We start from the raw sequence: 27864 nt of genomic DNA on the forward strand, positions 1-27864 counted from the left end.
AGCCACACTCACTTGGCAGACTTTTATTTCTGGGTAAAACAAAAACAAACGTACCTCTCGGGTTGGAAAGAACCCATGAACAACATGGCAAACACGTGTGAGCAATAAATACACATGTACATTCAAGTATGCGGGCGGCCACCTTGTCCTGCCCTTGACCCTGTGCTCTGTTATCTGCTTCTGCCCGTGGGGTGCTGTTGCCTCTCAGTCGGGTCCCCAGGCCCAACCCTTCACTTTCCCTTGCTCTGCCCCCTCCTAGGCTGCAGGGTAAGAGGCTCCGGGTTAGTAGGTTGTACAGAGCCCTCCAATAGGGCTACCTGCAGGACCTGTAGGCAAGAGCTGGGACCATGGTCCCCAAGGGTCTGTCTCACAGATGCCCCAGGACTCCTACTTGAGTCCCCATCCCAACTGCATTGCCCAGTGTCCAACTCAGATACTGCATCTGGACCCTTCCTTGGGGAGGAAGCCAAGATACCATCTCCCTAGTAAAATGGGGTGGATGTCCGCCGAGGGGACTGGAGATGGAGTTGAGCAGAGATCCCTCATGAATGCCCCACCAGCCAGCACTCCTAGGACAAGACCCTGCCTGTGTTTTGGGCTTGGAGGCTTGCCTTGTCCCTTTGCCAGAGACAAGATCCATCCTTCCTCAAAGGCCAAGTGCAAGGCTAGCGACAACCAGGTCAAGGGTGTCTGGACTTTGCAGTTGCCCGTCTCCCACAGCAGGGTTGGGTTCAGACAGGCCAGGAGAGGGCCTGCCCTGGGGAAGTGAGGCAGATCAGAGTGTATCTCCTGTGTGGCCATCCCAGGACCAGCTGGGGGACAGAACATGCCTTGCCACTGTAGCCCCCTTTACCCACCACCCCGCTCCATAAGAGTCTTTGCGGCCCCTCTGGGGAGCTTGGGGAAGTTGGTAGAGTTTCACATTTGGCAGGGCAGGGCTTGTAGAATCTGGACAGCACCGGGGCTTGGGGCCAACATGCTGAAGGCCCAGCCTGGAGCAGGGCAGGCCAGGCTTGCAGGAAGCTGTGGACCATATGGGAACAGAAGCATGCCCTTCCCCATATGGCAGCTCTAGCCTGAGCCCACCACCCTGGGGTGGGGTGGGGGGTGGTCCTTGAGGGCTGTGTGCCCACTATCTGGCTCAGTGGGAAAGGGCTGGGGGCTGAGCTGGCTCTCCATCATGGCCTTGGGAGGATTTGGCTTATTGAGGGATCGAGGCCATTGTAGACAGCTGTGAGCTCCCGGAGTCCAGGGTAGGGCATGCCTGGCCGTAAGGGTGTGGCCTTAGCTGGCACCTGGTGGACACTGCTGCCGGGGATCGGACAGCCCGCTGGCCTCCTGCTCCGGGCTCCCAGCAAGGTCCACACGCTGCTCGTCCATCCGCTTAGCCTGAACCCTCTGGATAAGACTGAAGAAATCCTCATCAGGCATGGTGGGGCCTCGGGGCAGCACATCCGGGGGTGGGCAGCGCTGGTCATCAATCCTGGAGGACTGGGCAGACACACAGTGTAGATTGGTGGGCTTGTATTTCTAGGGTCTCTGGAGGGGCCTATCCTGGCACTGGGTGGGTGATGGGTTTATTGAAAATCTGAGAGCAAGCCGGGCGGTGGTGGCACACGCCTTTAATCCCAGCACTCGGGAGGCAGAGGCAGGCGGATCTCTGAGTTCGAGACCAACCTGGTCTACAAAGTGAGTCCTGGACAGTCAAAGCTACACAGAGAAACCCTGTCCAAAAAAAAAAAAAAATCTGAGGGCAGCGAACTCTGGCTTGGTGTGATCCACGCAGAACCTGTTTCAGCCACCTCTTCTAGGTTCTAGGGTCGTGCTATGAGCCCTGCCCTGGCAACATCTCTTGAAGATTCTCCCCAGACCTGTGGCTGGCCAGCCAAACAGAAAGGGCTAGATGATACATGCTGTGGGCATAAAATAAGCCAGCAGCTACTGGGCAGCCCTAGGCCCAACTCACGGGACCTGCTGATCCAGACACTGTACCCCTAAAACTACCCTGGAACCTGACACAGTCCTGGATTGCCCTTGGAGGGCCTGGTGGTCACAGCTCAGAGCTCGTTACTTGGAAGCCACCACCATCACCATCCCAAACCCCCACCCCACCAAAGATCTCCTCTGGGTCAACCAGCTGACACCACAGGCTCTGCCTGTTGTGACGTGGAGGATGAGGGGCCTGAAGGACGCTGGCTTCTCTTCAGGGCCTGGAGCAGAAGGGACTGGAGCCGGTGCAGCTGATGGCCCAGGTATGTGAGTGGGCAAGGCTTCTCAGGAGGGGCTGGCTTAGAGGAGGCTGTCTGGACGCTGCTGTGGTCCTGTCTCCTCTGTGAGAACGAACATTGATCTGGAAACTTAGCCTAATGCAGAGGTGGGACTCTGACCCTGGTCATTCCTGTGTCTAAGCAAGCCCTGCCATGTACAGGTTCCAGCTTTGTGAACCTACCACCCACCCTCCGTCCTGCCGGGCCTTGAGTTGATGGCACAGCTCACAGCATCCCAGCCTCACCCCATCCCACAGAGTGAGACCCAGCCATGGGTAGCCCTGCCCTGGTTCTCTCTTCCCACGCCTAGGTTCTCCATCTTACCTGTTGGCCCATGCTATGTGATGTTTTTCAGAGCCATACCTGCCCAGTCCTTCCAGCCAGCTGCTAACATCCCACTCTCCCTCCCTTCCTCCCAACACTTGACCCCCTCAGCTTCCTCTGCCCAGGTGTGGAAGCTGGAGTGGGCATCCCTGGATTTGGGGTCCTGGCAACCCCGGGGCTGAACTCCGGCATCAAAATGTGCCATCTTGGAAGGTCTTTGGCCCCTTAGCAGAAGGAGGGCTTCAGGCCCGAGCATCTGTGGATGGTCCCTGACTCTGACTGTGCCACCCTCACCCATCAGCTTGTTGCTATGCCTCCCTTAGGTAACCCTCACGTGAGGCCAGATCTTGCTGTGGGCCTCCTGGCTGCTTCTGCAGCCTGGATGAGGCCCCATTCTCTCCTGAGTGCACGCCCACCTGGTACTTGATAAGCATGTTGAAAAACTCGTCCCCTGGCTCCTGGGGGTCCCCATCGCCTCGGAGGTGCCCCACATTGTTGAGGGTGATGCGTAGCCCAGGCAGGCTGCCCACACTAGCCCTCTGGTCATCTAGCCGGCGGCTCTGGGAGCTGGCGATGAGGTCAAAGAACTCCTCAGTCTGTGGTGAAGCTGTCACGGAGGGCTGAGCTGCAAGGGGCAAAAGATGAGGCCTGGAAAGGGGACACTGGTACCCCAAGGGAAGGGAGTCTCCTATGCCTGCTCCTAACACCTTGCCCCTGCCCTGCCTCCCACTCACCTTACCCCTGCCCTGCCCCCACCCCTGCCTCCCAGGACTTGAGCTGACAGGAGAAAGCTTTGGCCTCCCACACGCTCAAAGGCTGGGATGCATAGACACTGCCTGTTCTTCTGGGCGGGGTAATTACATACTTCCCAGGGTGCAGCTCTAGGGACAAGTGTGGAGGTAGCTCTGGGTGATGGGGGGTGGGGGGTGGGGTGCACTTTGCAGCTGGCCTTTCCTGTTTGTGGGGCTCCTAGGATTAGTGCTGGGTCTGGCTGGTGGGCCCACCCAGGCTCTGGACTCACCTGCCCTCTCATCCAGGGTTGCGGCAGCTGTGGCCTCAGCAGCCCCCGCCTGGCCTTCCTCCAGGGGACAGCGCTGGTCATCCATACGACTGCTCTGGAACTTACTCAGCAGGTCAAAGAAGCACTCCTCGTCAGAAGACGGGGCCCTGGGAATACCCTGGGTCGAAAGGGAACCCCGATTCAGCGCTCAGTGCCTCAGCCTCCCAGAGCTACTGGCAGGACTGCCCACCCTGACCACACACATTTCTAGGGCCCTCCTAGGTGCTCCCACCCTTGACACAGTGCCCCCAACCCTGCTGTCTCCTGCCCCCAGCCAGTCACTTCCCTGCCTCCCTGCTACCTCGGTCTGGGCCACCCCTACCCAGCCTCGGCCTGGACTCTTCCCCAGGCAGACCAGGGTCAGAAGCCACCATCCTCAGGACGCCTCCTGAACTCCATCCCAGAGGGCCCTTCCAGTCACGCAGAGCTCCATTTGTGCCCGGCCCTGATCCTGTCACTAGATATATGACCTCAGCCGTCAACCTGGCAGCAATGACAGAAGGAGCCATAGGCTACATCACCAAGGGCATGGAGACCCAGGTGGGATCTGAAGGTCTTCTTGCCTCTTTCTGGCTTTAGGCCACACAATGAAAAGGTCCTAGACCAGCGTCAAGCTCAGAAGATAGCTGTTCCTGCAGCAGTGTGTGTGTGTGTGTGTGTGTGTGTGTGTGTGTGTTTATGTGCGATGTGCTGTGTCCTCTGTGAGCTGGCTGAGGCGGGTGACTGAAGGTCAAGGGCTGGACTTTCACAGGGGATGAGGATAGGTATACAGCTGCCTACCACTGAGAGTTCCTTCCTGAAGAGGAAAAACTTTGTGGAGTCTGTACTGGGCTCTGGCTCCCTGGGCTGACTGGATGGCAGGATCCGTTCTTTAATGTGTGGCTAGGTAAGCACGGGTGTAGTCTAAGCACTAGGTCAGTGATGACTGTCCTAAGCCCAGACAAGTCATGGGGTGGGGAGGCTACTTCCAAGGCAGAGTTTGGGTCTATGAACCCTGAAACCAGGTGACTGAAGCAGGCTGTGCCATTCCAGACTCAGTTTACCCATCCTTAGAGGGAAGGGCAAGGCTTTGGCCTACCATGTGGATGGGCCTCAGAAGCTTGGCCTGGGGTCCAGGACTGGAAATGGGTGGGATGGGGTCTAGAACCAGTTGCTGTGAGAAGCTGGAACCTGCCCCCAGCCCACCAAAGTCCACACAAAGAGCAGAAAGTAATGGCTGTGAAGGCCTGGCTCCGCAAAGCTGTGGCCTCCTGTGTACAGGAAGATTCCCCATGCCTGGGATGATGTCCCTGTGCACAGAGAGGTCACACAGAGGTCAGAACACAACTGGGATCCGGATACAAGCAGACCTGGCGGACAAGCCCAATGTAGGACTGAGCTCAAGATTCCAAACACAATGAGAGCCCAGTCATGGGGCTGCGGACAGGGCAGTCACATGGCAGAGGAGAGAGAGAGACCCTACCAGGCCTGGTCCCCAGGTCTGCAGCCTCACTGTTGGAGCCAGGAGAGAAGGCTGCAGACAGCCCAGCCCCAGGACAAGGAGCACTTGGGCTGAGGGGAGTCTACAGGCTCAGCAGGGGCTAGACTGTACCCCCCAAGGCCAGTGGGAGCTGCACAGGTATCTCCGGAGGACTGGACGACTGCTCAGAGGAAGCTGCCTGCCTTCAGGGTCCAAGCTGAAGGGTCTGCTTAGCACCCCAACACATACAGAGATACATGTAGACACACAGACACACACACACAGATATATACAAACACACATACACACAGATACACACAAACACACATACAGACACAGATACACACAGAGATATATGCAGACACATATATACTTACATATACAAATACACATACACGCACACACCCAGACACACATGCAGACACAGATACACACAGACACATAAGTACATGCAAACACAGATACATACAGACACAGACATATACATACAAACAAACACACACACACACACACAGCTCTAGACTTCCTTGCTTGACGGAAGCTCCTGAAGGGTCTGAGACCCCTCTCTCCGTCGCTCCCAAGTTGTCAAGATACAGTGGAATCATATCCAGGCTGGAGACTTGGGACTTGGACTTCCTATGCGCACTGCCCTGCTCGTCTTCTTATGCCCCTGAGGAACATGAGCCCACGTCTGAGACCACAGGGCCCCCTGTGGGTCCTCTGAAGACTGTGACGGACCTCCCTGTCCCCTCCCCACCACCTAAATCTCTCCTTTGCCTCAAGTCCTGACTCTTTCCCAAATGTCTGAGTTCCTCTTGAGTCTGACGGCAATCTCCTGTACTTTAGCATAAGCCCAGCTCCTAGGAGTGTACACCGGCCCACCCCTACCCTGGCTGACCGAAGTCCCTGCGTGCCCAATGCCCCACACTCACGCAGAATCACAGGCTCCCTCCAGCCGCAGCAATCAGGAGCTGTATGACTGCCAGGCCACGTGCAGCCCAGGCAGGATGCCAAGGTGCCAGGCACAGCTGCTACCACCTGCCCGAAGTGCCAAGTGTCTCCTCACTGCCGTTGCTGGGACCCACGGTATTCGCCTGATGCTTAAATAGGAGCCAGGGAGAAGGCTGGGCTCTCCTGGTACCCGCCCTCGCTGCTGCAGCTCACGAGCGAGAACACACACACACACACACACACACACACACACACACACACACACACACACACTCGCTCCGTAAACACTGAGCTGGCCTCCCCCAGCTCTACAGAGCACACCCCCTTGAGGCTGTGGGTGGGCATGCTAAAGGCTGTGGGGGTGGACAGCTTATCTGAAAGCCTTTTCCCACCCAGCCCCTGGGCCCCTGGGCTTCCTTCCAACGCTAAAGCTAGGCCTCTGGGAGAGGCAGTTTCTTCCCTCAGCTTTGCCTCCTGAGGCCACCACAGACGGGACTCCTGTTCTGGCCTGGGAGGCCCTTGACATTGGCAGGGTGGCCCCTTGGCTCTCCCACAGCCTTCCTCTGAGCCCAGGGATAAGAGACTGTGTGTTCCTTTCCTAGTTCTCCAAAGCCTCCCTGTGAGAGGTATAAAGTGGGCTGGAGCGGAGCTGGAGGCAGCCGCCCTGGCAGGAAGGGTGGGCTCCAGACACTAAGAATAACCAAGGCTTCCGTGCAGCACAGGCCACCTGAGCCTGTAGTGGGGTGGGTGTGTCTTCTGCTACTTCCTAGAGCATCAGGCCGAGTGGCCTCCCTTCACAGAGACTCAGGAGCCTAAATACACTGTCTGCCTCTGGATCTCTGGCTGGCCCCACCCTCCACCCACTGGCCATTGAGCTCCCAGATAACACATTTTAGTGTGCTGCCAGGAAAGCAGAGAGTCAGTCCCCCAGGAGGTCTGAGCACCCCGGGTGTGCCGTGGGTCCCTGTCAGAACACGGGGCGGATGCTAACTCCCCACTGTCCTTTCCATACTGGGTCTATAGTTGTGCGCAGGCCACCCAGCATGTCCTCCCCAAGCCCAGGGATAGAAGATGTGTCTCTTCTCATGCTGTCCTGCCCCAGTACTGAGGCCTTTCCCTTGGGACCTGCCCTGTGGTTAAGCTTGGGGCCTTCCCATTCATCTCTAGCCATCCCTTGCTTCCCTCAGCTCAGGTCTGCCACTCTGAGAGGTGGCAGGCCGTACCACTTCTTAGGCTTGAGGCAGAGGGCTCCCAGACTGGTGTTCCTGCCTGGGTTCCCTGAGTTTGGGCCATTACTCAGACCCTCTGGAGCCTCTAAAGCAACTGCTGAGGTGTGGGATGCAAGCCTGGAGTAGGCTGCTCGGCCCAGCTCCCTTAGCTTGTGCAGCCAGGTCTCAAGGGTACCAGTAAGCCAAATGGATCTGGGACACAGAGAGAGGTCACCTGAAGACTGCTGACAAAGGTGGAAACTGAGGCCCCAGAAAGAGACAGAGCCTACCTGAGGAAGGCTCACCTGGAGTGCCTATGAGCAACCCCCCCACCCCCCACCCCGCACCCAGGTGACAGTTATGAGCTCTGTGTGCCACAGAGTACCTAGATACAGGTGGAAGGCCTGGCAGCTTACAGCTCTGCCTCCCTGAGTAACCAGCTCAGCCTCGGCACATCCTCCACCAACCACCCCAGCTGCCAGGCTGGACAGGCAGAGAGAGACGGAAGGGCTCAGTGCTCAGGTTGACAACTGCCCCCTCACCTCGGCAGGCACCTACCATACGAGGCACCTGCACCCTTACGTCAGCACTGTCCAGTGGAGAGTGGCCGCTCTCCCACGTCCTCCTCTCCTCAGTGGCATCGAGACCTTCCTGATACTTCCTGCTCCTCATGGGGAGGGGGAGCGAGTCCCTGCCTGGCCCCCTCCAGTCCCCTGTGTGGTGCGTGTCTCCACTCTGCTCCTGGAGGCAGAAAGGCAGGTTGGCTGTGGGCCAGGACAACTTAAAACCAACCTCGGTCCCCTCTCAGCAGTTGGTCCGGCTGCCCCAACTTTGTGTATGTGCACAGTAGGCATGCAGTCTCCAAAGGAAGGAAGAGAGGGCACAAAGCAGGACGAGACAGCAGCCACTGGAGCGGCGCCACCCTCCTTAAATGTCAGCCTTCTCGTACTAGGTACCACAGGTGACCACAGGAATCCCTGACCTTGAACTCATGCTATGCCCCAAAGGCTATTTACAACTAGAAGATCAGAGAGACCTGGCTCCTGCCTAGGGCTGTGTAGTACCCACACTAGTCCCCCCAGATTTGGAGTTTGCCAAAGCCCACCAGCTTCTCCAACAACTAACAGCTGTTTTCCCTTCAGACAAAGTCCAGTGGCAGGGAGCCAACAGGAACCTGGGACATGCCACCCAGGAGGGTAGAGTCAGAGCACCTTGAGGGGGAATGGTGACAAATAGGCTCCTGCGGGAGGGACATTTATCTCCATGGGGGACAGGGCCCAAAGAGGTTGCTGATAGCTCTGCAAACACTGTGCACTGGGCTCATTAACCCTGAGTCCATATGCTGACTGCGCCTCTACTGCCATCTGTTCCTCGGTCCCTAGGCCACCAGCCCCGACCCCTAGCTTACCCGATCCAGGGGGAGCCGCAGCAGGTCCCAGGTCTCAGCACTCAGCCTCTGTGTCCTTTTGGGTCTGGCGCCTGGAAGAGATCAGAGCCAGTCAGCCCACTGCTGACCCTAAGCTCTGAGGCCAAGGGACCTGGGAGACCAATGACACAGCAGCACTGCTCTCCAGGGCCAGAGTTCATACACATCCCGTCTTGTGAAGGGAAAATAGTGTCTATCTGAGTGGCCACTGAGTCACCTAACAAGCCACGCAAGACTTACTACGGACACATCTAATTCCAAGAAAGGTGCAGCTTTGGTGTCGTGTTGCCCCACCCCCTGCCTAATAGAGTCCTAATAGGATTCTCTGCCAAGCCAAGCCCCGGCCTTCCCACTGTTTCTTCTCCCTGGAAGGCAGCCAGTGTACTCTGTATCCCTCCCCCCATGTAGCCACACCTGATCTCCCCAATCCTACCTCCTAAACCCACACAAGGATGGGTCAGGGAGGAACATCTGGGTGCCCAGGGCTCACTGTGGACCACCTTAGCTGGAGAAGCAATGACATGGCCGAGGTCAGTCCTGCTGCATGGGACTCTGGACACTGAACAACTTGGGGTCGGCCTGGTCTGTCGGATGATTTCAACTAAAACCCTGAGCTCCCAGACGAGACATATTGCTAGCCCCCAAGTCCACAAACACAGTTGGGTGGGAAGGAGCAGCTGCCTGTCCCCAGACTGCTCAGTGCTGCCACCAGCCCCAGGGGTCCTTTTCTAGACCTCTAGAAATGACCTCCATTTCTAGGTGGGTTGGGGAGCAATCCCACCATGGTCCCCAGACCCTTTCCCAGCATAGGCAGTGATGGGCAGGAGACTGGGGACGTGAGCATGGCATGGGCAGCTGCTTTGACCACCTGCAGGGCCCAGGGCCTGGGAGAGTCAACAGGGGCAGTCTGTATACATAGCAGAACCATGTCAGCCAAGCCACACAAACGGACAATCAGGATGGAACCAAGACACTACAGGGGGGAACCTGGGGGAGAGCCAGTGCTGGTCCCAGCCCCTGAGGACCTTGTGGCTTGTGAGGAGAGGTGACAGGAGTGGAGAGTGGAATGTACCTGGCAATTTGGAGACCCAGCCTCTTTCCCTTCCCTGATGCACTAGTTCTTCAAGGAACTGCTGGCCTGTCAGAGCAGGACCTCAGCCCAGCACACCTGCCACTATTCCCACCCCTTCATCAGGCCTCCAGGCCCCACATAGGCGCTGGACAGCAACTGCTCAGGAGTACTTCATAACGCGGATACCTAGTCAGGTCAGAGCCTGTGAGGCAAGGAGGTACAGTGAGGAGCGCCAGCCTGGCCCTGGCAAACACAGGCTCGATGCTGGCATTGCACTACAGGGCTCACCTCCTAGGAGGATAGGGTTGGATAGGTGTGGGGCACTGGCCAGGACTCTGTGACCTATCCGCTGTTGCATCGTGGGACAAAGTGGCCAGCACTGCGCTCACAAGAGCAGCAAATTCAAGGCCATCCTGGGCTACATAGTGAGTGTGAGGCCAGCCTGGGCCATATTCTCAAAAACAGAATGATGGACAGGAAGTACAGGAATGAGGATCAGTGCAAGGCAAGCCCCAGCCTCTAGCATGTCCCACAGGCCTTTAGCCTGATGCTCTAGAGCAGTCGTCAGTGAAAACAGGACAGAACTTCAGATGCCCAGCGAGCCACCAGAAGCCATCAGGAGGAGGATGTGACTCCATCCCCTGACCAAGCTGGGGCTTTTGAGGGAGAGAGCCTTGTGTCTTGCTCTTGAGTGGTTCACAAGGAGAACATTCCAGCAGGAAAAAGCCACCCAGAAGGATGTGAGGGCTGCATTCAGGAACTACAGAGGGGCCCGACTGGGAGGCCACGAGCCAGTCCCAGCACACACAGGTGTGGCTCTGAATATCCAGGAGGGCCTTGCCTGCCGTCTCTCCTGCCCTCATCGTAAACTCCCCACAGCCACCATCAGCCCCTGCCCATTCAGGTCCAGATGCAGCCATAAGCTGTAGGCCGCCAATGCCCACTCCATGCCCAGATTAGGAGAGAAATAATGAGGACATGCAGGGCATGGAGACAGCTCCTGGGTCCCCCGCATGTACTAACAGAGCCACCAGGATGAGCCCTCCACTGTGATGCTGTCCCGGTGGACCCAAGAAGCTGGCTCAGGGCACAGACAGGGCGAGAGGCTGCTGGGCCCAGCTAAGCGAATCCTCTGTCTTGAGTCAAAGAGGTCAGGTCAGGACAGTGCAAATGGCCATTTCTCCTTGGCTGAGCCCTGTCCACTGAGACCTCAAGACCTTGACCCTTCCTTCAGCTTCCTGTCCCTCCCACTTACAGTTCAAGGTCTAGAAACTTCTCCATTATGCCCACCCATCCAATGTGGACGGGCAGCACTGTCTTCTGAAGGCTCCTGACCTCTGTATGGGAGGGAGGACCACCCAAACCCCGCCCTCTCTCCAATGGGAAGCACCCCACCCCCAGTCCACGATGGCTCCTATCAGTGGTTTTACCTCCATAGGATGGAGAAACTGGCCCTTTTCCTCCATGGGGACCTGTGTTTAGTGCCTCCTCCATGCCAGAAATACTGTGAGTCCCTGGCTAGATCTGCTTCCCCTCGTCTGGGTCTGCAAGTCCATAAGGTCCTCCCCCATGGCCAACAGCTACAGACATGTCTGTAAAGCATGGCTCAGCCAGCACTCAGGCCATTTGCCCACTGTCACTCTCAGCATTACTAGTGGGCCTGTCTCCCATTGGGCACTGAGGCCAGGGCTCAAGCCCATAGCTTACACTGCTCCTCAGACACCACACCAGAAGTGGAGAAGTGGAGAAAGGCCTCCAGGGAATTTCCCATAAGACCTCAGAGATGATAATGATGATGATGATGATGATGATGGTGTGTGTGTGTGTGTGTGTGTGTGTGTGTGTGTGTGTGTGTGTGTGTGTGTGTCCCAGGCCCATCAAGTTCAGCAGGGATAACCAGAGCTAGCTTCTTTTCTCCCTTCCACGCGCATCAGAAGGCCACACAGAAATTCCGCCTACATGTTCCCTATATCGTTGCATTCTGGATGGCACGGAGAGCATAGCCAAGTGTGCTGTAAGAGCCCCGGAGAGCTACACAACTGGGCAGAAGCAGCAGCTGGCAGGGTAGTACCCCCACCGACTAGGTCACAGTCTGGAGCTGCTCTCTTGTGGCTGAGAAGGCGCCACCAAGGGAAGGGAAGGCCTCAGGGGACCAGGGATCTATCTTCCTGCACAAGAGTCCCTTGTCTATGCCAATTAAGTCAGGAGGAAAAAACAAAACAAAAACTGAGCCCTTGTCCTGCCTCAAGCCCACTGGCCATCACACCTACAACGTCCACCATGCTCACATCACACACCACTCAGCTCAAAACACAGCGCACTCACTGCGCAAAGCCCACTATTGCTCCCTCAAATAGTTTCCACTCCTTCAAGCCAACAACGAGTGCCTTGTCCTACAGCGCCCCCCTGTCCCCCACCACACCCACATGTAAATACCAGACCAGACTGAGCCCAACAACTGAAGGCCACACCCCCTGGCTATGACTTCCCTTCAGGCCAGGCAGAATGAAGTCCCTAGCCCCAGGAGGCCATACAACTGCAACCCTTCTGGGTCTGTGCCCTTTGGGGTACCCACCTATGCCCTGCACCCGAACCACTCGGGCGGACTCTGGGTATGAGCCTGCCTGGGTGCTGGACAGTTCACAGGAGGCAGGGTTGGCCCTTCTCAAGTGCCCCAGCTGAGCCCAGCTCTCTCCTGGCTTTCTGACCCTGCCCATCCTGGCTCACCTGAGTAGGGGTCTCCCTCAGGACCACACAGACTCTCACAGTGCCGGCCTGCCTTCAGCAGCTGCATCCCAGGACCTGAGGGTACCAGAGCCCTCTCCCTGACGTCCTCCTTGGAGGACAGACTCTTCTCCAGTGTCCAGGGCGCAACCGTTGGCTGCAAGGAGCTCTAGGGGGAGGAGGCTTCCGGGGGCCCCAGCTGGGAAGGGTCTGGCATGCAGGGCAGAGCAGAGGAGCCAATGTGGGGAGGACAGAGCTGCCTTGTCCCTGGCCGTTCACTTGTGACTTGGCCCCCTTTTCCATTAGCTTGGAGGAAGAGTCAGGATGAGGAGCTGGCTGCCTCTGTGGGCATCTTTCCAGAAGCTGCCAGTCCTGTTCAGGATACATGGGCTGTGGGCTGTACAAAGCTATCTACCCTGGGAAAACACCAGCCAGGGCCTCACACTGCAACCCCAGCCCACCCATTAGCCACTGCATTTCTTGCCACATGGAGTGGCGGAGGGTCCCCCAGCCTTATTTTCCAAGTCAGGGCACACTGAGAAATTCCAGGCTTTGGGGCACCAGGGTCTCTCATGGTAGCAAGAAACCCTTCTGGCTGTCCTGCAAAGCTGGAGTCAGTGGGTGCCCATGAGGAGCTGGGTGGCGCTCCGTTCCTGGCAATCTCAAAAAGCAGGGGGCAGCAGGTTCCCTGCTGAGGCTTGCCTCTGCCCTAAGGCTGACTCAGCACGGCGCCCAGCATCCACCCAGCCCCTCCTTTGTACGTGTTAATGTATTTGCTTTGTGGGGAACATTCTGTCCTTTCATCTATTATGCATCCGACCTACATGGGACAATCGTCATCGAAGTCGTCCAAAAGAGGTCACTCAAGTGGCTTTGCCTGATTAGTACTCCAGGCAGGCACAGAGCGGCTCACTCCAGCCTCCCTGCAGCCCCTCCTACGGAAGTGACCGGTGGACACTCTGGTGCTGGGCTGCTTAGGAAGGAGCCATTTCCTGTCTTCTTGCCATCAGTCCTGTGGTGCCACCGGGATCATGGGAGGGAGGGGCTCTAGGAGACCACAGGTCCTTGCCTTCTCAGGGACAGTGCGGACCTGGCTACCATCCCTCTGCCACTGGTATTCCTGGCTGCTAGCCATCTGGCCCCACCCTTTCAGTTGCCCCTTGTTGTGGCTTAAACAAGAACAACCCTCATAGACTCATGTTTGTATCCTTGGTTCCCAGATAGTGGAACTGTTTAGGAAGGATTAAGAGGTGTGGCCTTGTGCTGGAGAGTTGGCTCAGTGGTTAAGAGCATTGTCTGCTCTTCCAAAGGTCCTGGGTTCAATTCCCAGCACTCACATGGCAGCTCACAACTGTCTATAACTCCAAGATCTGACACCCTCACACCAATGCACATAAATTAAAATTAAATAAAAATATTAAAAAAAAAAAAAAAGAGGTGTGGCCTTGTTAGAGGTGTCACTGGGAGTGGGCTCTGAGGTTTTAAAAGCCCCTTTTTTTCCCCTCTGTCTTTCTCTCCCTGCCTTTGAATGAGATGTGTGCTCTCAGGACCTCCCCCAGCACCATGCCTGCTGGCCTGTCCCTACACTCCCCACCATGACGATAATGGACTAAGCCAATGAAACGGTAAGTGAGCTCCTAATTAAATGCTCCCCACCTAGCCCCCCACCCCCACCCCCAGCATTCGAGTTGCCTTGGTCATGGTGTCTCTTCATAGCAACAGAGCAGTGACTGAAATACCCCTGATATCTGATTTGCCCCCCCATGAGGTCCATCTGTGCCCCAGAACTCTGGACACCCTGTCTCTCCCCACATCATACTGAGAGCGATGCAGCTCTGTGTCTACCTGTCTCTCTACTCCTGTGAGCTCCCCTGGGCAGTGGGCCCAGTGGGCCTGGGTCTCCTGGGCCCAGAACAAGGGTAGGGAGAGGAGGTACCCAGATGGGGTACCGCCTCTTCTCTTACTAAGCTGTTAGTGGCCCCTTTCTGAGAGACCTGCCCCATGCCTTGTGAGACCTGTTGACCTAACCCTGTCTTTTCCCGAGTTCCTCTCTTGCCATATCCTTGCTCAGAAGCTGCCCCAACTGGACCTCACAGTCCCAGCCCTCAGAACCAGAACTCACCTTGTGCCTCATAGCCAGCCAGATCTGGCTTCTCTGCTGCTGCTGGGCTGGTCAGCCGGCCTAGGGCCAGCTGCAGCTGAGCAATATTCATGCGGGCCGTGAGCTCTCCGTTTCGGTCTCCAATCTGAAGGAAGCAGAGGTGGGTAGACGGGCGGGTGAGGCTCAAGTGTTAGTGACAGGGCTCCCGCACACCATCTTTGGCCTGCTGAACAGCTTGAGCTGACCTCAAGGCCCTTAGATTCCTGAGCTAGCCAGTCTCCTTCACTGCCAAACGCTGGCTCTGAAGGTCTGTTCCTGGATGTTCCAGACAGCCTCTAGTCCACCCCGGAAGTGTTCAGGGTCTTGAGAAGCCTCCTGTGAGTGGTCAGCTTGGCCTGGTCTTGGGCTATGCCTGTCTCAACCGTAGGGGCCTGTGGTCTCTCAGGCCCCACCGAGCCTTCACAGGTGGGTTATAAGCTCAGCATGAGGAACCTTGAGAGCCATGAAGCTCAGAAATCTTCAGAGACCCCTGCCTATACCTGTCGGGGTGTGGGGGTAGTCACCTCTGCAGCGACCTTCAGACAGGGTCTCTTCTGCTCTAGACCACCCTGTCCTCCCACCTGAACCTGGGTGCCAGCGAAGTCTTTTCTTTTTTACCCGAAACAGGGTTTCTCTGTGTAGCCTTGGCTGTCCTTGACTCACTTTGTAGACCAGGCTGGCCTCGAACTCACAGCAAACCGCCTGCCTCTGCCTGCCGAGGGCTGAGATTAAAGGCGTGTGCCACCACCACCACCACCCAGCTGTGAAGTCCTTTTTGGTGCTGTAAAAGCTTGAGGTCCACCCTTAGTTAGGGAGGCCAGGTTTCTCTGGGATGTCCCCGCACTGCCCGTGGTAGCAGGGGACTGAACCAAGAGGAGGGACGACTCGGCTTCCTAGGGAGGGGCCCCTAGGAAGTGTCCCTGGGCAACAGAACCTGGGTCTCCCCAGTCCACCTCCAAGAGGTTACTCCCAGCATCCCCGTAACCCAACATGGCCCAGTTCCACCGGGGTTGGAGGATGGAATGCACACAGGGACACCAGCATTCTGAGTTTGGAACCCCGGTCCTCGCTTCCCCACAGACCCACAGACCCTTGTACACAGATGATGTGGAAACTTATAGGGACCCAATGTTCAGAGAAGCCAGTGACAACAGCCTAAGAAGGAGACGATGGGCTGCTGAGGCACCAGCAGAGGCCTAGGGGAGGGGGCCCGGCTCACCTCCTGGGAGATCTGCAGGTGCTTCTTGGCAAAGGTCAAGGCCTGTGCAGGGCTCCCCATAGACACATAGGCATTCCCCAGGCTCCAGCATGCCCGGCCCTCTCCCACCCTGTGAAAGGTTAGACAATCACACCTGCCTCCCAGGACTGCCTGCCACCCCAAGGCCCTGACCCTCTCCCAACCCTGGTACAAACAGCACAGTGTCTCCTCAGCCAAAGAGGCCCACTGGCCCTGGCCACAGTGCTAGCTGGTCCACTTCCTTTAGGGAGAAGTGCCAACCAGCTATGCTTTTGAATTAACTTGAGTATGTTACGAGCTTAACCCTGAGGCCAATTGGAGCCTCCATAGGGCCCTTAGGGCCCAGCACTTTGGTACTGTTACTCAAGGCCTGGCTCGCCCCCTAGTGGTCAGCTTGCTCCATGCTCCCTCGCCCGGGTCCAAATAGAGCCATGCACTCAGGGCCATTTAGCTGTTCCCATTGCTGTACAGCTACTACCTCTGCCTAGTTCCAGGGCACTTCCATTTCGTGCCCCTCCCACAGGAGTCCTGAGGACAGGATAGCTCTTGAAGGATAACCCTCCATTACTGCTGCCCCCAGGCCTGCGCCTCGGAGACCTTGCTACAGCAGATCTGCATGGAAGACTATTCCAGAGTTGGAGACCACAAGAATTACATTGCCATGGGGGAGGGGGATATGCTGGTATGCGGGATGGAAAAGCCTCCCCCCCGCCCCCCCTGCCCCCCCTGCCCCCCCTGCCCCCCCCCGCCCCAGGTCCTGCAGAAGACCCCTGCGAGCCTTACACTGTTTCCCACTGAGGGACAGACTGAGGGCCTAGGAGGGAAACTGCTCTGACCGTGCTGTGGGCAGCAGCGACCCAGGCTGTCACCCTAAGCCAGTCGCGGCCCGGGCCCTGTTCCCACAACACACCTATCAGCCAGCTCCTGGGCGATGGCCAGATGCCGCAGGTGGTACTCGGCAGCTCGCTCGTAGTCCTGCAGCAGCGTGTAGGTGTTGCCCAGGCTGTAGCAAGCCTGTGCTTCCACTGCCTGGTCCCGGAGCTGCCGAGAGAGCTGCAGCGTCTTCCTGTGCAGCATGGGAAAGCAGTCAGTGCCTGGGGGGTGGGGGGGGGTGGGGGCGGGGACGGCCACGGCACCAGATGCATGCGGGCGCACAGGTTCCCACTGGTTAAGGAGCTGGTAGTCCGCTAACCACTCTGAGCTGATGATACTTTCTCCAGGGCATCCGGAGACTGAGTGTCCACCGCTCAGAACTGTGAGGTGAGCATATGGGCCCCACACTAGGCCTGGTCCTGAAGTCTCTGCTCCATCTAGTGGCCACCCCTCTACCCAGGAGGCAGCTAAGGAGTGTGGACCAGGTCCAGGACACCCATGCATCGGCCCACCTGGCTGCTGGGAATGCAACAGGGGAGGGGGCATCTCTGCAGCCTAGCGGCCAGTGTACCCCAGGGCTGCCCTCTGGGATGGGCATCTCTGCAGCCTAGCGGCCAGTGTACCCCAGGGCTGCCCTCTGGGATGGGCATCTCTGCAGCCTAGCGGCCAGTGCACCCCAGGGCTGTCCTCTGAGATGGGCATCTCTGCAGCCTAGTGGCCAGTGCACCCCAGGGCTGCCCTCTGGGATGGGCATCTCTGCAGCCTAGTGGCCAGTGCACCCCAGGGCTGCCCTCTGGGATGGGCATTTCCATGTGGCCTTGCAACCAGTGTACCCCAGGGCTGTCTTCCCTGCTTACTTGTAATGTTCAGCAGCCACATCAAAGCGCCCCAGGAAGATGTGGGCATTGCCCAAGTTGCTGTAAGCCCTCCTCTCAGCTGCCTTGTCTCCGAACTCCTTAGCGATGGCCAGACGCTGCAGACAGACCCAAGCCCTGAGACCATCGCATAGCCCTGGAACCCTAGAACAGTTGGGGATGCCTCCCCGCCCGAGGTGCTGGCCTGATGGCTGAGTGTGCAGGGGAGCAGACAGGAACCACTGGGTCAAATACAATAGGATCTGGGGGAGCAGTGGGGCACTTCAGCTGCCCTGCTACTGAGGACTGGAAGGGGTGACCCTAAGCCTTCCTGTTCTAACATCCCTGACCCAGCACACCCGGGCCCAGCTCACCTCTTTGTGAAAGGTTGTGGCCTCGGTGAAGTTTCCCAGCAGGTAGTGGGTGTTACCCAGGTTGCCATAGGCCCTGCCCTGGGCTGCTCGGTCGCCTAGTTCCTTCACCAGGGACAGGTTCCTCCTAGGGGGCCAAGTCTTTCTGAGCTGCGGTCTTTCCAGCACCAGTGGCTGCACTGCCTCCTCCTGGGGCTGGAAAGGTACTGAGTGGCTCTCCCAGGACTGTGGTGGATCCGGGGAGGCTTGGAATGGGTTCCTTGGCTCAGATGACATCTGAACCTCAGGGCTGGAAGTTTGGTCAAAACCCACCCCCCTGATACATGTGTGGGAGGGGAGGGGTGGCCGGGTGTGTGTGAGGGGGCTTTGTGTCCGAGGATCTGCCCAGTCCCTTAAGCGGCACACATTGGCTCAAGAAGTGTTTAAGGAATGCAAGGGCATTCAGACAAGCTCCAGCCCCCTCAGTCCTCACCCCATGGTGCCAGCCCACCCCACTCACTCACTCATAGAACTCGGAGGCCCTGTGCAGGGTCTCACGGACATCAGGTGGCAGGTACCCAGGGTCCTGTGCAGCATTCCAGGACAGCTGCTTACCCTTGGCGTGGTACACGTTTCCAATGTTGTAAAGTGCTCTCGCCTCCCCAACCTGTGGGCAGCAGTGAGGTAAGGGGGCATGCTCTCCAGTCCCCCAGGGAACTCACCCCAAGGTGCATTTGTAGGATGTGTTCTCAGCCCCTGGCCTGCTGGGTCCCTGAGGAAGGGCAAACCCAGGTCCACCCTCTACCCCTTCTATCTCTGCCAAGTGGGTGGTGGAGATGGCCGTGCCCAATGCTCTGTCTGCTAATGTTTGAGGGTAAGAGCTCCAGCAGGCACAAGAGGAGCAGAGGATCCAAGGGGTCCAGCCACCCACCTTGTCCCCTTGCTCCTGGGCAATGTCCAAGTGTCGCTGGCAGCAGACGATTGCCTCATCGAAGCGGCCTAGGACCTTGAGTGTGTTACCCAGGTTTCCGCTGGCCTTTGCCTCACCCATACGGTCACCAATGGTCCTGGAGGGCAGGAAGCAGTGAGGAGCCAGTCAGGCTGGGCCCTGAGCTGAGCAAGGGCCACAGAAGCCTCAGAGGAGATGGACCACCCGTGTAGAGTGACCCACTGGCACCAGATCTGGACTGAGCGCTGAGGACAGGATGGGGAGAGGTTCTCCGGTGGGTGTGGTTACCAGCATGGGCGGTGCTGGGAGGAGTCTGCCCCATCTAGGAAGGCAAAGTGGCTCTGAGGCCTCAAGATGGAGCTGGGTTGAATGCGGAGCAAAGGAAAGGCCCCGTAGGACACAATAGGAAAGTAGAGTCAGAGGCTAGACAAGACTGGAGACAGCGGGATGGAAACTCAGGAATGCTGGGAAGTTTGAGACGGGTAAGGGCAGGAGGGAGACCATAAACCTTCAAGGGATTAAAGTTCACAGAAAGAGCAGGGGGCTCCTGGGGGGTAAGACCATCTTATAGAGAAGATGGCAAGAGCGAGCCGGAACCCAAGGCCACAGAAAAAAAAAATCTCTAAGTGGTAGAGACACAGTCTCAGGAAGAAAGAGACACAGCAGGCCAGACAGAACATGTGGACAGACACGTGTTCACACATGTACACACATGCAGGCCCAGGCACACAGATACTTGCGTGCATATACACACATAGACACACACATGTATCTTAACCTCTAAAGGGTCCACAGATTTCCCCCCCCTCCCAGGCCAGGACCTCCTGCTGGGCTCTCCGGGTTCTGAGATACCTCCCCAAGGGCAGGGCACCAGACCAACGCCATCAGGCCACAACCCACCAGGACTTACCGTGCCAGCAGCAGGTCATGTTTGTGGAACTGCAGGGCCCGGGCATACTCCTTCAGGTAGAAGTAGGCATTGCCAAGCTGGCTATAGATGGCACTCAGGGTCTTCAGGTCCTCTGTGCCCACCTGTACAGCAGCCTCGAAGAAGGCCACGCCGGCCTTGAAGTCCCCTGCCTTGCACAGGCGCTCACCTTCCAGTGCCAACTCCAGACAGGAGGCCTCCATCCTAGGCAGAGAAGGATTGTCATGAAGCACCCCTGGGATCCTCTGTGGTCACAATAGAGAGGCAATGTCCCTCAGCAGCTGTGGCCTACATCCCAGCTGTGTTCACAGATACGCCAGCTGGGAATTCACGCTCTGGAGCAGATGCTGAGCCCAACAGTGCCGCAGCTGTGCGGCTGACCTTCGCCCCTGCCTTTTGTTTTGCTTTGTCTTGTTTTTGTTTTGTTTTTTTTTCCAAGACAGGGTTTCTCTGTGCAGCCACGGTTGTCCTGGAACTCACTCTGTAGACCAGGCTGGCCTTGAACTCAAGAGTTCCTTCCATCTGTCTCTGCCTCCTGAGTACTGGGATCAAACGCTTGCGCCACCACTGCCCAGCAATCCCTAACTCAAAACCTGTCCCTTACCACCAGGGACCAGAAACAGCCTTCATCTGAAGGTTTCATATGTAGGGTTATAAGATCCTCAGGTTGTGGTAAAAAAGTGCAAATGTCCTTGTGGGAAGCTGCGCCAAGGTATCCCGTCCCCAGGCCCTGAACAGACCATCACCACCAAAGTCCCCATCCTGTGCTGCTCCTGTAACCCACGCCTGGGGACTTGAGTGAGCAAGTCTTTGCTCTCGTTTCAGACCAACCTGTCATTTTTCTTTTCACTGTTTGAGCCAGGGTCTCTCTACACTGCCTATGCCCAAGCAATTCTCTTGCCTTGGCCTTCCCAGAGGCTGGAAACACAGACATATGGCACTGGGCACAGCTCCGACAGAATACTTTGGAAGTCAACATCAAGTGCCTTGTCGCCCAAGATGCTGGCCCCTCCTCTGTGTCATGAGGACCAATCAAGAACCCACAGTGGGCTGGAGAGATGGCTCAGCAGTTAAGAGCACTGGCTGCTCTTTCAGAGGCCCTGAGTTCAATTCCCAGCAACCACATGGTGGCTCACAACCACCTAAACCCTCTAATGCCCTCTTCTGGCATGCAGGTGTACATGCAGATAGAACATTCATAAAAAAAAAAAAAAAAAAAAAAAAAGAACCCAGAATGATGTGGGGGAAGGGCAAAAATCAGGGACAGAGGCACCAAGAATTTTACCCAAAGCTTCTCTGACACAAACTGCAAAGCCACATCCTCCATATTCTGTTATCAATGGGGCACTCTGACCTTTCCCAGGATAACCCTGCCACGTTAACAGATAGTGGAGTCAACGCACCCTTGAGAAGCTGGCCCAAGTGCCTGCATTCCCTAGGCTCAGAGAGTTGTGCTGCTGAGGGAAGTCCCACCCTCCCTGTGCCCAGGTGCCCACACAGTCAACACCTTGGGAACCAGGCTATGATGTTCAGTCCCCTTGGAAATCCCCCAAGCCTACAGCACCTATGACTTCTTTTCTGCAGTACAAGCCACCACTCGAAAGGTGCCTGATTTTCCAGAAGCCAACCTCTGGCTGCCCTGCCCTTCTCTTCTGACGCCATAAGATCAGGTTCAAAGAAGCTCTGATGCCTGCCTCCAATCTCCCCAGGGAGTGGAACATGACTTCTCAGGAGCGGTGGGCAGGAGCTTGTCTCCTGCCTCTCCGGCTTCTGGTACCTTCCATTATGCTGCAGTCTGAGCTGGTCCTGCGAGAGCATCTCTGGCTATCATCCACCCAGCCAGCTCACCACACCCCCCGTGCTGCGCCCCGAAGGCCTCTGTTTCAGATCAGTGTCATTCTCTGGGCATGTCTGCCACAGGGAGGCTGTGGGGACCTGCCTCTTCCAGACACACAGTTCAGACATTCTTAAGCAAGGCTGAGGCCCAGGCACAGCATTTGAAGGGTCCTCAGTCAGATACTGTTAACCAGCGACATAAACACAGACAGGGGTATGCAGGACATTAGAAACACACTTGGTGGCTGGGCATGGTGGCACACGCCTTTAATCCCAGCACTTGGGAGGCAGAGGCAGGTGGATAGCTGTGAGTTCGAGGCCAGCCTGGTCTACAAAGTGAGTCCAAGACAGCCAAGGCTACACAGAGAAACCCTGTCTTGAAAAACTAAAAAAAAAAATTCAAAATTAAAAGAGAAAGGGATTCTTGATGGGCTGGGGCTCCGAATTCCCTCCATTTCTGTTTCCTCCAGAGACCAGCAGAGCCACGTGGCCTCAGGGTAAGGCATGTAACCTTGAGACCAGGAAGCCAGGCCCTTGGGCTATCCTCTTGAACTCCCATCTAGACAGTCACCTTACCAAGCCCTCTGGGAAAGGCCATCAGATGCCACATTGGCCACAAGAGCCTTGGTTACTGTGGCAACCAGCCACAAGACATCTTTTCTCCTGTGGCCAGCGCCAAGTTCTGGCTTCTTAATTAAGGCCTATCTGTCCCTGCCCCGTGGTTGCTGAGCAGCCAGATATGCCTCAGCTTTGCCGTCCTTCTAGATGAATGCACGGGAGTCTGTTACATGGGGGTACTGCCACCCCACCCTGTCATCCTCTTAGCCCAGAGATTTGGCACCAAGAGAGCAAAGGTTTGGGAGCAATGTGGGGCAGAGGCCCTGGAGAATATGCCAGAAGGAGCATCACTGTGGTAATTCTGTACCAGAACTGACTTAGGCCATGACAAAAAGAGCCTTTCCCAAGACACCCCCAGGTGTCTCTGACACCTGTCACCTGCCCAACTAGCAGCATCTTTTCCCTGTAGGTTCCTGTCCCTCCCTGATTCTAAGGCACTCCCAGACTATGCCTGGACCCACCTAGCCATCCAGCCTTGAACCCTGAAACCTGCCTGGTCCCCACCTCTTTCTCTGTAGGTTCCGCATCTTCTGCACATACAGCCACAGCTCCAGGCCCACAGGCAGCAGCAATGGGCGGGGGCGAGGGGCACCATATACCACCTTGCACACAGCCTTCTCTGCCAAGCTCAGGCCAAGAGGCTGGCCCTCCATGGTGGTAGCCAGCACCATGGAGTTCGAAGATGTGCCGATCTCAGGATCTTAAGGCTGGGCTACAGGAGACCCCGAGCTCTCCAAAAGCGCCTCCCTCCTTCCTGGGGTATGACGTGAATCAAGGGATCAAGGGCAGCTCAGGCTGGACAGATGAGCACTGATGGCAGAGGGGGGTGGGGTAGGGAGCCTAAGGTAATCCCCTGCTGCCCTTCTGTCCTCCGGGGGCTGGGCAGGGAGCACGGAACCCATCCCTTGGCAAACTTTTATGCAGGTCAGACCCAGGCGCCGGGAGTTTCAGGAACACTAGGGCTGCACGCACTAGGTGCCGGTAACAGTAGTGGGGAAAGGATGGGCGTAAGGCATGAGACCCCCCCCAATCCTGCTCTGTTCTCCACCTGGTGCTGACAGAGGCTGCCACAAAGCTGGAGTCCCCCATCTGGAACGCCAGCCAGGAGGGCCTGCCTCATGGCTGGACAGAGCTAGGATTCTGGACCTTTTCACTCTCTCCACCCGCTGGTGTTTGGTCTGCCCTGGATCCTGGCACAGGCAATTGAACTGAACTGGAACACAGAGTCCTCTTAACCCTGCAGGACTCTCGCCCACGGCTACACTCACACGGCTCTTCAAGGTAAGCTCCAAATTACGGGCCTAACCAGGGTGCAGGGCCACACGGGGTCTGCGGAGGCTGACCCCAGGGCAATTGGGCTTTCTCTCTAACTTCTAAGGTCCTAGGAACCTTCTCAGCCCTTTCAAGGCAAAGGGGAGGACCCTCAAGAGAGGAGTTACCAATGTGGACAGAGGACCGCAGGATCAGATCCTGGAAAATCCAGTGCCTGAGGGAAGTGCATTGGTGGCCTCTCATAGGTCTCCTCCCAGTGATGACAGGAACACCCCTGGAAGCTCCCCTACCAGGCTACGTGCCTTTTGGCTATGTAACCCAGCGATGAGAATGGGGGCGGTACATCTGCAGTCACAGGACACGGGGCAGTAGTGTCCTGAGGCCACTTTGGGCTCTTAGCAGAGACAAAAACTTCCGGGTGAGTAGAGAAGGCTTCTAGACCTTGGATAACTCGCGTCCTATTCTGAGGTTCTGTGGGTACAGGGGTTCCACTTCTGGACCACGTTGGCCAAGACTATCAGGGTACAGCCTGGACCCTGGGGTGCTCTTTTGGGCCTCCGTGCCTCCCCATCAGCATGCCTGCTTTGCTTTCCACCCTCTCCTGGTCTTTTGGGGCCAGCCAGTTTGATGTGGCTGAGCAGAGAAGTTCCTGGAACGCCTGTCCCCCCAGATCACTTCTGCAGGCCCATAAGGTATTGCCCATGTGTCCCCTGTCAAAGTGTTCATATGTCCAGAGGGCTGTGGCCATTTGAACAAACAGATGTCAGGTTATCTGAGGCCCCGGAAGACCTGTCCACAAGGGTCACTTGAAATCTTACCCTCGAGACTCATGATCAAAGTTGTGTGGGGCTTGGAGCTTAGTGTGCCCCATTGGCCACACCACCTGATCCTGGGATGGAGCAACTTCTTGCCTGGGATTTGCCATCTTGCTAAACAGACCTACTGCTGAGCAGGCAAACAGCAATCCTTCACTTCCCTAAAGAGGAAGGCAGTGCCCACCCTAGCTGGCCCACCTCCACACTGAGGTCCTGAGCGCAAGCCATGTCACCTACCGAGCCACTCTGGAAGGATCACAGCCCTGTGCTGCTCCCCTTAGAGATGCCAGCGGACGGGGACTTCTCAACAGAGATCCCTTCCTCCCTACCCCATCCCTCCCAGCATTCCCGCCTCCCTGAGCCAGTCCCCATTTTATAAGTGTCAAACCCTCTCAGCTAGATGCCGGTTAGGAATGGGGCTGCTCCTGGGAGGGTAAATGGTACAGAGATCATCTCTCACCAAGACATCCTGTATCGGCTCGGGAACAGCCACAGGGGCTCTTAGATCAGGTGACTACAGTTCACCTAGGCACCCATGTACCAGAGCAGCCACAGTCCCCAGCTCCCATGTCAGCAGGCCAGCTTCCCAGGACACATGGGGATTTATCAGGAGACAGGACATGCGTGGATTTCTTCCTTTTAGTTGCACCAGCCACACGTGCTGGGCCTGATGGCACACTATTCCTCTGAACCCTCTCTAATAACTGCTTCAGGCATGTCACATCTGCCCAGCTTATTAAAGCCAGGGACTGGCTGTCCAGGCCTGGCTGTGACCCCCCCCTAGCTGGAGGCCACATTGCTCACAGGCCTCCTGGAAGGCCCTGTGGGAAGGCTCTTGGCTGCTCGGCTGAAATCTGGTCCCAGCTCAACCTTCTGAGCTCAGCTTGGGTTTCAGCTTGGAGGGTTGCCAGGTTGCGCTCAGGGCCTCACACAGTATGCTGAATATTGTCCCTAACCAGAATTTAGGGCCTGGGTTCTGCCTAGTGAGTCACATCAAGGAGAACTGGGGGCATCCGACACAGCTTGGAGACCTGTGCTCTGATTATTCACCTCCCTTTTACACACACCACACACACACACACACACACACACACACACACACACACACACATGCTACAAGCTGCACGGTACACACCTCCTTCTCACAGGTGGCTGGCCCTGAGGTAAATGTGACCCATCAGAGCCTCCACTCCCAGGGGATTCTAGGAAGAAGCTGCCAGAAACCTCTTACCCCTGCACCAGAACCTGGAGGCAGAGTGCAGGGCTCAGGCATGATCTCCAACACTACACAATGGAGACACTGTCTCTGAGCTGCAGTAGAGTCGAACAGGAGGGCAAGGTCTCTTTTCACCAGCTGCTGAGGCCTCAGTTTGCTCTTTGGGGGTACTAGGCAGAGCTTGGCTGGTTGATGGGCCCCCTCACATGGGACAGATTTCTTCAGGGTTGACCCCTTGAAGGGAGGCCCCAGATTTGGGGGATAGAAAAGGCGGGGAGTGAGAAGCTCACTGCAGAGTGCTGGGCCTTCCTCTAGGCCTGGTGACTGCCTACAGTGCTTGTCCAGCGCTCAGACCCTTCCATCACAACCTGAGGCCAGCGTGAAATGCCAGCACCTGGTCCACTTCTGGGACCAGCACCTCGTTGGGGGAACACCCTCATCAGGAGGGAGTCACCACTGAGGCATGCAGCCAGGGGCAGGGCTAGCCTGTCATGCCCCAGTGGGCGTGGGCACAAAGCACGGACCGCTGGATCACCTGTGAACCTGCCTGGAAGGCAAGTGCCTTTGTAGGGAGGCACACACCCACTTGCCTGGCCCAGGCCCAGCTCCTGCTGGCCTGAGGCTGGGGATGGCTAGTGAATGTAGGGGACCCCCCCCATCATGACAGCCTGGGTCTTGGCCACGCCACCCCAGCACCGGGTCGTGGCAGTGTCGGGCTTGGGAGGGGAACTCCCGGCAACGAACCCTGACATTAGGTTACTCGGGGGCACCCCGCAGAGCCTGGGGGCGGGGGGGGGGGTCTGCCCGTCTCTCGTAAGCCCTTCTGGCACCCGGACAGGGCTGCAGGCAGAACCCAGCCCCTAGCCCCTCTACGGCGGGGCCGATCTTTGGGCCCCGCGCCCCCACCGCTCTCTGCGCAGATCCAGGGAGGCGCGTCCCCGGCCACGTTGCGCGCCGCCGCAGCAGCCTTTGTTCTGGGTCGGCAGCCTCCCGCCCGCGCTTGCCACTCGGGTCCCCGTCCCCATCCCGGTCCTTGAGTACTCTACCTGGAGTAGAGGCGCCTGGCGGCTGGGCCCGGGAGCTCGTCCGCCGCGGGCGGGGCCGGGCTCGCCATGAGTCGGGGACGCGCCGAGCAGGAGCACCGCCCCGCGCTGCGGCCCGTCTGCCCGCCGATCTGCCCGCCTGTCCGCGCGTCCGTCCGCCTGTCCGCGCCTCCGCGCGAGACGCCGAGGAAGTGATGTGCTGGGGTGCCGCCGCCTCTCCCGCCAGAGCCGTGATGTCACCGCCGCCAGGCAGAGAGAGGATGGGGAGGGGCAGGCGCCCACCGGCCAGCACTGCGGCGGTCCCGCCTTCCGCTGGGTGGGCGGGGTCCAGTATAGGGAGAGTCTTGGTCTAATCTATGCAATGCTGGGTGCCCTTTTCCTAGGGGGAAGATCTGCTAAGCCCCTGGAGTTCAGTGCCATGATGCTGTCCTCCCCCTCGGCACCCCCCCCCCCCCCCCCCCGCCTTTCTTACATACACACCTGAGACCCTGCACTCTGGCTTCAGCTGTTGAAACCTCTTTGCCTTCTCTCTCTCTCTCTCTCTCTCTCTCTCTCTCTCTCTCTCTCTCTCTCTCTCTCTCTCTCTCTCTCTCACACACACACACACACACACACACACACACTCACCCTGTTTGTTCCTTTCCTGTCACCTCTTGTGAGGTACAGGCCATAGATGCACCCAGGGGTAAGGAGAATACAGGTCTTCCTGGCTGGGGTTTGGGGGGTGGGGGGATGCTGTGGGGGCCCTGGGCAAGTCTCTGCCTTCCTAGGATTTTCACACCAGACTTTCTGTTGTCTCCATTCTCTGTGAAATGCAACTGTTCGCGAAGCATACTGGTAGAACATCAGGGGCCCACCTGGGAGACTGGTGGTACTCATTCATTCATCTGCCCATCCCCTGAGGGATCTTTCTTCATCCATGCATGAGTAGTCTCAGAGCCTTCACCCCAGCCAACCCCCCAACCCCAGCCACAGGACACCATCTGGACATACCAGAGGCCTCAAGACGGCCAGCCTAGCTGGGACTCACCTAGCTCTCTGCTCCCCTCTCCAGCCCTGTCCCAATCTTCTTGGCAAAGTAGCTGTGGCCCTCAATGGCACAGGGACAAGGCAGGGTGGAGAAAATGGCCATGTCCTTGGCAGTTTTTTTCTGCATCTCTGGCCCCTTGCCTGAAGATGAACACCACGCCAAGGTCACCCTAGACAGACCCTGCAGCCGCAGCCCACAATACAGTGGCTGTG

General features: G+C 57.4%; 1 protein-coding gene across 7 annotated transcripts; it reads right to left on the reverse strand.

Annotated features, from left to right (window-relative positions):
- Nucleotides 1–8: 8 nt before the first annotated feature.
- GPSM1 (G protein signaling modulator 1) lies at nucleotides 9–27864 on the reverse strand. Of its 7 annotated transcripts, none has more exons than XM_084799930.1 (15): nucleotides 27653–27862; nucleotides 26626–27001; nucleotides 19805–20026; nucleotides 18877–19012; nucleotides 18470–18612; nucleotides 17970–18093; nucleotides 17599–17714; nucleotides 16779–16934; nucleotides 15851–15959; nucleotides 14614–14737; nucleotides 8678–8748; nucleotides 7852–8010; nucleotides 3613–3769; nucleotides 3008–3216; nucleotides 9–1491 (listed from the first exon to the last, which is right to left on the reverse strand). In XM_084799930.1, exons 2-15 carry the CDS (start codon nucleotides 26691–26693, stop codon nucleotides 1285–1287), a joined length of 2001 nt encoding a protein of 666 aa, XP_084656056.1. In that variant the 5' UTR covers nucleotides 26694–27001; nucleotides 27653–27862; the 3' UTR covers nucleotides 9–1284. The 7 variants fall into 7 exon arrangements, with proteins under 7 accessions (XP_084656056.1, XP_084656054.1, XP_084656057.1 ...); XM_084799928.1 differs by having other exon boundaries at nucleotides 7828–8010; nucleotides 27653–27858; XM_084799929.1 differs by having other exon boundaries at nucleotides 1348–2330; nucleotides 7828–8010; nucleotides 27653–27864.

Source organism: Acomys minous (genome assembly GCF_964271855.1).
Source record: "Acomys minous genome assembly, chromosome: 10".
NCBI classification, from domain to species: Eukaryota; Metazoa; Chordata; class Mammalia; order Rodentia; family Muridae; genus Acomys; species Acomys minous.